This window comes from Carya illinoinensis, chromosome 8, assembly GCF_018687715.1.
Source record: "Carya illinoinensis cultivar Pawnee chromosome 8, C.illinoinensisPawnee_v1, whole genome shotgun sequence".
Classification (NCBI taxonomy): domain Eukaryota; kingdom Viridiplantae; phylum Streptophyta; class Magnoliopsida; order Fagales; family Juglandaceae; genus Carya; species Carya illinoinensis.
The window spans coordinates 30,492,263-30,500,886 of NC_056759.1; the positions used below are offsets into that span (position 1 = coordinate 30,492,263).

At 33.4% G+C, this 8,624-nt stretch overlaps 1 protein-coding gene across 2 annotated transcripts; it reads right to left on the reverse strand.

The window, feature by feature from the left end:
• Nucleotides 1-755: 755 nt before the first annotated feature.
• On the reverse strand, nt 756-7,523 carry LOC122317801 (rhamnogalacturonate lyase B-like). Of its 2 annotated transcripts, XM_043134824.1 has the most exons (17): nt 7,346-7,523; nt 7,073-7,203; nt 6,274-6,343; nt 5,925-6,046; nt 5,718-5,774; nt 5,511-5,630; nt 5,301-5,420; nt 5,073-5,208; nt 4,549-4,719; nt 4,152-4,307; nt 3,772-3,878; nt 3,577-3,667; nt 3,324-3,465; nt 2,032-2,188; nt 1,806-1,922; nt 1,316-1,442; nt 756-1,187 (listed from the first exon to the last, which is right to left on the reverse strand). In XM_043134824.1, the coding sequence occupies exons 2-17, from the start codon at nt 7,195-7,197 to the stop codon at nt 942-944; spliced, it is 2,064 nt and encodes a 687-aa protein (XP_042990758.1). In that variant the 5' UTR covers nt 7,198-7,203; nt 7,346-7,523; the 3' UTR covers nt 756-941. The 2 variants fall into 2 exon arrangements, with proteins under 2 accessions (XP_042990758.1, XP_042990756.1); XM_043134822.1 differs by lacking the exons at nt 7,073-7,203; nt 7,346-7,523 and adding an exon at nt 6,410-7,018.
• Nucleotides 7,524-8,624: the final 1,101 nt, after the last annotated feature.

An 8,624-nucleotide genomic window follows, 5' to 3' on the forward strand; every position in this document is an offset into this window, starting at 1 on the left:
ACATTGCACGTCCACAAACTTTCGGAGACCTACACGCCCCTCCCCATTCGGCGCACACATCTTGTGCCAAGGGTACCGTTTCCTCTTTGCTCTGCCATTACTCTCTCCCCAAAAGAAAGTTGATAGAATGGAGTTAATTATTTTCAAAGACACCACTGAACACTTAGAACAGCTAACAAATGAGTGGCCACATAAGAGAGAACATGTTTCAGCAAGATTAATTGACCCCCTTGGGACAACAGCCTTACTTTCTAGCCCTCCACTTTATCTTGAATTTTATTAACCAGTGGCTCAATCTATCGAGATGTTGGCCGCCCAGTAACTAAAGGTACACTAAGGTACATAAACGGAAAAGACCCTTCCACAAATTTTGAAATTCTCAACAATTCATGCCTTTGAGCTAAGTTGATTTGTTTGGAGAAATAAATAGCCGATTATGGCCACGCCAATCCCTCCAAAATTCAAGGTTCACCGAGTAGACATGTACATGACATACATTAATTAGTAAGTATAAAACGTATTTGCGTTTTGAGTTTAATTATATTATGATAATTCTGATTTTGGAACTTTCGACTTTTAATTCTCACTAAAATTCCACAACAAACGTCCCTCTCCAAGCATTTTCCTAATCAAAGAATCGCCTTCTTTTTCCCTATAACCAAACAATAAATCCATCTGTGCGCACTCGAATATTAATGGTGACGTTGCTAAATGCTTGAAGAGGCTGTTGCTAAATTAATTAGGTGGTAATAGCATTAATATTAAAACTTTTTCAATGATATTACTTCTGCTTACAAAATGTAGCCAAAAATGTTGTTCGAACTTATGGCTAAAATTATACAAAGATCAATATATATATACATACATATATATGTATATATATCAATATCATGTTAATTTAAGCTTCAAAATCTAAGATAGATCTTATTTCAGAACGATGATCAGTACTGATCTTGAGGAGGCCCTTCAAGACGAAGGTAATCATACATGACCCCCTGAAATGGGCTTATGCACCTTGACTGAGTGAGATAGATTGTATTTTTTCCTATTTGGAGAAGACTGTTTCCTACATCAATGCTATACAACCAATATAAGCCATGGATTCCGTGCCTTGCGATAGCATTGTCTCCACCAATGGATCCTGTTGAAAAGTGAGGAGGGTCGGCACCCAACTCGTTGAACCGAACCTTACAAATAAACCAATCATCCCGTGAACCCATTGAAGAAAATTATTAATATTATATATAACATTAACCAAAAATAATTAGTACGAAAATTCGAGAAAAATAATTTTCTAAAATTTTGTGACTGTAACCTGCAGTTCAGCTTCTTGAGCTGAGGCCAATGCTAATTGCAGTGTGTAATTGCCGTAGTCGCTCACACTGTTTAGTCCAAACACGATCTGCCATGTTGTTGCTTCGTATGTACGATTATTAACATTTCTGCAATAAAATATTAATAATAAAGGAGAAGAATAATGTTATGAATCATAATGTCTAATAAGAAATTAATGATATTTGCCGTTCGCAAGCGCCGTATACTCTTTTATTTTTAAAAGTGAATGAATATTAGACGTATATAAAAAAATAAAAATAAAAAAATTAATTTTTTAATAATAGATCCGGATATTACTGTTTTTTTTAATGAAATACGTAGTATTTATACAATCCATAATTGTATCTATATTACTCATTTTTAATTATCATATTTTCATTTTCTGACATATATGTCATTAAATGATTTATAAGTTAATAAAAAAATGAATACCTCATTAGAGGATAATAAAAGAATGTATGCTCATATACCTTGTAACGTGAGCGAAAAACCAATCAGTATGATAATCGCCATTGTCAATGGTGTAGATGAGATCCTGATCGGGATATAAATCTGCATACCGTTCCCATAAACCATATTGTCTGAACCTGCGAGTTAAGAAGTATATTTATTACTTGAAAGTTAGCAATAAAAGTAGGGTCAGATTACAAAAACATGATCAATGTGTGTGTTTATTTATATATATGTGTGACTAACTTTTCTAGGTGATTGTTGTACAATCGGTTCATGAGTGTCGGGTATGGATCTGGTATATAGAACTCTCCAGCGGTGCGGTCGGGGATGCCAATTTCCCACACAGTCGGACCATGTCTTGGAGGCTCGTACACCATTACATCCAGCTTGATTTCACTGCCTGCATGCATTAATTATGGATGTATACGATCACTATATATTAATTATAACCAAAATCAAGTAATTATATATATATATATATATGAGTAATATTATTCATCATTCAAATTCTTATTTTCTCATAATGTGACACTACATAATTTAAGATTATTTATTATATTTTACTTGTAAATTTATCGTTTACCTCATTATAAAATGATGAGAAAATAAATAATAAATATTATATATATATATATATATATATAGAAACAAGTAATTGCCAAACATATACGACAAATTCTCCGTCCATCCATAATGAAAATATCGGTAGAATTTGTTGATGACAAATAATTATTTTCAAGAAACATTCAGTCACCTTAAAGCAATCCAAACAACATTAATAATAATTGTTGCTTGATCTTTAATTAGGAAGATGAGGCTACGATTAGCTGAACTCTTTCCCAGTAGATAACGACTGCAGAATTTCAAAATGTTCCAAAATGTTGATCTTTTTTAAGTTGTCGCATCATTTCCTGGTGTTGGTTGCACATGATTGGTCAACGGTTGTTGGCAGTTGTACCTTATGATCTAGATTGTTGATAATTTCAGCCTTGGTGGTTATTAATTAATTGCTATTGTGTTTTTGTTTTTAATAAAATGGGAACTAATTGCACGTGAGAAAGTATTATAATTATAAAAGGATTTTATAAATTTACAAATTAAAGTTATTTTATGTGATTTGGTAAATCTACTTCATAATAAATTAAGAAAAATACTCTAATCACAAATAAATTATACAAAGATAATCCTACAAACTAATGTGGCATGATATGATTCTGCAAATTGTAAAATTATTTTTATTATAAAATAGATCTAATGAATTATATGAAATCATATCACTTTAGAGATTTACTTTTGTGTAATTTTTTTATAGTTGTAACAATATTCTAAAATTAATTTTACAGTCAGTCTGATGTAACACATCAAACTATATCACTTTATGAATTTAATTATAATAAATCACTAAGTACAGGAGTGAACTAACGAGATAAAATACCTAACAACCTAACAACCCCAATCATGAGATGACAGGCAACCTAACATACGAAAATAACAAACTTTTGAGTTCGTTAATGTGTTAGATACCAGACCCTTACCTGGTATGATGGTGATTTGGGTATCATTTTTGTAATCTCCAATGAAACCAGGGACCCATGCATACAAATTATAATTCCCTGGTCGGACATTTTTAATTACGAAATATCCTAGCTCGTCAGCTTGACTCCAAAATTGATAACCCTGCATAAAGATTAATAAAGAAAATTAAAAAAAGAAAACTCCACTTCATTAATAGAATCTACTCACTCTTCATTCTACTCCAATGGAAATTATGCAGCATAAAGTAATTGCCTTGCTTTCTCTTTGCCATGATCCCTTCTCTCCTGGAGCCGCTAAGCCCACGTAAGCAGATTGCCCCCACATTAATTTCTCGTTGATATACCTAGTACATTTATATATATTAAAAGTAAATTACGCAAGTCAAATAATCTTAAAAGTATTAGAAAAAATTGAAATATAAATTACTCAAAAAGCTAAGTGGCATACGGTTCACGGACTAGCAATTGACCACAAACTGTTCCACGCTGATCAGCAGAAGGGAAATCTTCTGTCTGAGTGAAATCGTACGGCCATCTTTCCACTTCAGTCAACATCTAGTAAAAAAAAAAAAAAAAAAATTCTGTGTGATTAATTATAGATAATATTTTGGCAAAATAAGTTGAAGGAAAATAACAGCCTAACTTGAGAAATTTAACGAGTAATGTTATTTATTATTTATTTTTTTACCATCTTCTTTTATATAATAATATATGATTGAAAATTATTTATTTTATTTTATTTTTAAATTTATTATTTAATGTCATATCATAAAATAATAAAAAAAATAGATGATGAATAATTTTTATTTTTTTTTTCAAATTTAATACCTGCTCTTTGGCGTTTGCCCAAAGTTCCAATGGATTCTCCCCATTGTCAACAGAATTAAGATAAACAAATACAGGGCCAAAAACTTTTTTCCATGCCTCTCCATCTTCAAACTTCATCTCTGCTTCCTTCCCAGCGTAGTGAGTACTCAAAAACATCTAGACAGGAAAAATAAATCCGGTTATGTAATTCCCAAATATTATTTAATTTTTTTTACTATTGTAAAATCTAAATATAATTAATTTTTTGTTTTTTTTTTTTTTTAAAAAAAGAGGAATGTTACTCTTATTATTATTATTTCATTTAAGATCATATATATTTATTGATATGACAAATCTTAAATGGCTTTAGGGTGCCTTACAAAAATATTAGAGGGAAGCAGTTGGACTTAGTACTTACCGCAAGGGTAACGGGGCCCACATGGGAGGTGAGGTCTTGCTTGATGGGTCCCGCTGTACGGAACTCATCACTGGGAGTTATCATCCAGAATCCAACCGGTGGGTCAGCTGATATCCATCCATGAACCTTGTTGTCTTTGTCCTCCAACGAGTATTGATACTTGTCATCCACCTGCATGCAGAGTCCCTCACAGTTTTGTGTCACGGGTCCTCCAACAAATTCCCCAAAGCCGGAAAGGACATTCCAAAAGAAATAAATCATCCCAGAAAGAAGATATAAGCCTTTCACTTTTTTGACAGATGGGTGGCATTTGGACGATGGTGTCTTATGCATCAAGATAACAAGCTCTTGGCAAGCCTTTTACTTAAGATGCATGAAGAGATATATATATATATATATGTATATTTTCATGAAGATATGTAAGGAAAAGACAAACAAAATGATGCATGTTAAAAATTTTCGAAGTGAAATATTTAGTTTTTAATGTTTGTGTTTAGAAGAGAGAGGATGAACAGAAAGTGTACCTCTCCTCTAAGTTTAGAATCTGTTGGATCGGTCAAAAGAACAGCCTCCGGGTAGGCGAGCGCCTGACCCTTCAGGCGGTCTTCCGGCATCGGCATGACCCTCTGCTTGTCCTCCGATACAGCCATGAAGTGAAATCTGACCATTGAATTTCTCTACTGCCGTCAACTTAAAATCATTTTGCTAGGTATATTTTACATAAAATCAAATGAAACATCTTTTGTAAGTACTTGTCCTTTTGGAGCTTATAAACAGCTCTAATTTGAGGAATCTCCACAGCCGGCCATCCTTCAAGACGCTCAAATATTCCGTATGAATAAAATCCAGAAATTCCACGCTGCAATATGTACCTGCAAAGTTGATCATTTTCAGGTTGATATATAGATCTGCACCAAAGTCACATCTTCTTGATTCTAAAATCACCCCTTGATAACATGTACCTTTTGTCTACGATCAGGGGAACTTTCCGTCCCCGGAGCGAGACATCCCATGTCGTGCTAAATGAAAGCTCTACTTGGTCTTCTGTGTCAGTTATAATCCTAAATTTTGTTGCTGCTACCCTGCAAATAGTTGGGTCCATCGTCTACATTTTTTTAAACCAAATTCATGCAGGCCAGTATAGAGCAGGGAAAAGAAGATTTAAATACCTCTCGAAGATCACAGGACCACGACCCCCTGGCTCATTCCAAACTACATCCCAATACCTGAACGTGTTTGATTTTTTCGAACAAAGCTAAAATAAGCACAATATTCATGAGAAAATGATGTATAAGCTAGCTTTCATGCTTTGAAGGTTCCAGGCAAATGGCTCGAAAAACTAAGACTTCAAAATGTAGGGGAATGCATGTACGTACCCTCTATCCTCTCTGCTATTACGTTCTTCAAGTAAATTATCGATACCATTGTACTTTATTCCTAAGACATGACCATCTGGTCTAGAGAAATCTACTTGCAGGAGGCCATTGTCCACCACCACCTGATCATACGAGTTATCTAATCAGTAAATTAATATATTTATAAAATTTTAGGATTGAAATTGAGAAAAGAAGAGGAATGCAAATGGGTTAATTGTTCCTCTTTCACACGCTTGAAACAGGGTATAACCTTTAAGATTTTGATTTTGTAAGAATGTCGGTTTCACGTACGATAATTAAAACTAGAGAAAAACCGAAAAACAAAAAAGAAGGGTTAAAGCATTATTACCTGTTGAGGATTGTCGGCATAGAGCTTCACGTCATGATGAGAATCTTGATCGTCGTTCCATAGAACTCTCCTGCATCATCATATATAAATTAATAATCATGGACCTTGAATTGAAGGTTCGGAATGTGAAGCAAACCTCAGGTCAAAAGAAAGGACGAATCCGCTTAGTTTCATTCTGAACTCAAAAGGCATATATACATCTCGGGTCACATGAAAAATTAAGCACATAAATTTCTTTCCACCAGAAAACGAGGTGAAAAGTATCTTGTGAAGGCGAAAAGACGTGGCACATGGGGACATCTACTGTAGAGTCACAGATTCGCTGTCCTTTGCTTCATGTAAGCATGCATGTGAACTTCCTCAACATCATTATTCTTGGCTCATGAAAATGATAACAGCTTCTTGTTTTATCTCACGGACATATAAATGTTTTGTTACATTTTACTGCACTAGAATGTCGATACATGAGACTGATAGAATCCTAATGAAATCCAAACATAAAGACAATACGCAATAACGACAAAAATGAAAATACAAGAAATAAAGGGAAAGAAAAAAGTATAAGAGAAAGAACAAAAAAGGACTAAACTAATTTTTCTAATGCACTTCATGAGTATTTTGACGCTGCTGTGAGTTTTATGCAGAAGAGAGTCTCTCTGGACCCAACTGATCTCAGACAACTCTGCACTCTTAAAGTAATGCAAACTCCGCCGTCCGACCGTCTCTCTCATATGTATAATGCTGGTTTTTTACAAGCAGGTTGTAGCAAGTAGAGAGGGAGCAAAAGATGAGGAAGAACCTAACTAAGGTCTTCTCAGAACGATCAGCAAGCAAGAAGAAGAAGAGCAGCAAAATCACGACTCCTAGGATGCAGCCAACTAGAGAACCCCATTGCCTACTACTCCAGTTTGTCCTGATCTCCATATTGTCCTGAAATATCAATTTCATGATGATGAGAACAAAAACCACAAATTCTGGGTTACAAATTCAGAGGTTCGGAAGGAACAACAGAAACAAACCCAATGTCAGATATGTTTTATATTAGTCCTAGCTGCTAGGAGCATGCATTTACCTGTAATAAATGCCAAAAAGCATCTCTACATGCGTCTAAATATTCATGTTTGGAACCTGATCGATAGCATCAAAGACTTGCAGAGATCTATAAGGCCAAGTAAATGACATATAAAATATAACTGCATCAAAGGAAGGACTGGCGCCGCTTCTTTTTTATGTTGCTCTTCGATCTTAGAATGTCTAATGTTTTAGTAGTTTTATATATGTTTATGGGAAATGCTAGCCAGCTTTCACTGTTTCGTTTGAGGGGCTGATCCAATATTATTTTAAAGGAAAAATTTAGTTGCAAGTATAATTATTATGTACTAATATGTGTACTAATCTATTGTGATTAGTCAAAAAGTAAATTTTATTGAAAATAATGCTAATTTAAATTTTAAGTATAAATGAATCAGTATTGGTATGCAGATTAATTTGCAACTTTACTTGTACGTAGCAAAACTTTATTTTAAAAGTACTATCACACATAAGGGCAATTTAGTCCTAAGAAAAACTTTCACATGATTATAATAGTTAATTATCCTAATGCATGCTACCTACCTTTTGACAATTTTAGTATTTAATTATAAGAGGAAACGGTACTTGTGCTTTGACAAATATATATTTGTTGTTTGGAAACATCTTAATTATATATAAATATATATATATGTAGCTACACCAAGTTTGACAAATTTGAACTGGAGATTTTGCGTGTTTAACTTGTCAATCAGTTTTCTCAATCGAGTTTTTTACTTGACTTATCGTCAAGATTCACCTGCCAAAGTTAAGTGTAAATATAGCAATTCCCATCTGGCAACCCGAGTGACCCGACCTGGAACGACATATGACGGGTTATTAATGATCGGTTCACCATTCCGATAAAAAAGACGGATCTGGGTTTTGGTGTTAAACCGACCGAGTATAAGTTCTTTCTTGCTTTTCAGTTCTCTCAAACCCAAGAGTCCAACACTCCAATATATCAGGTTAATCTAAAGTATAAGTTATTTTGGTCATTTTTTATTATGTTGACAGCAAAATGATTAAAAGACCTATGTTTTACATTAAATAGATATTATTTATTTCATTTGATCATCAAATGAAGGATTTTGTCCCAACAATTTTAAATATTTGTTTTATTTAATAATTAAAAAATTAATTTTAAATATATTAATATATTTTTTTATTTTTTAAAAATATTTAAATATAATAAAAAATATAATAAGAAAAAAAAAATTACATTGGGCGTGTCCAGAGCTGGGCGGCACAGTTGCCCCACTCATATTATATTAGTGTTTCAA

What these genes read in the sequence shown, in the direction of transcription:
- LOC122317801 (XM_043134822.1), bottom strand. Translation starts at nt 6,573, where the DNA reads ATGTCCCCATGTGCCACGTCTTTTCGCCTTCACAAGATACTTTTCACC. An exon ending in GGGCAAACGCCAAAGAGCAG is followed by an intron (nt 3,879 to 4,151) that starts GTATTAAATTTG and finishes TTTTTTTACTAG; the next exon opens with ATGTTGACTGAAGTGGAAAG. An exon ending in TACAACAATCACCTAGAAAA is followed by an intron (nt 1,923 to 2,031) that starts GTTAGTCACACA and finishes CTTAACTCGCAG; the next exon opens with GTTCAGACAATATGGTTTAT.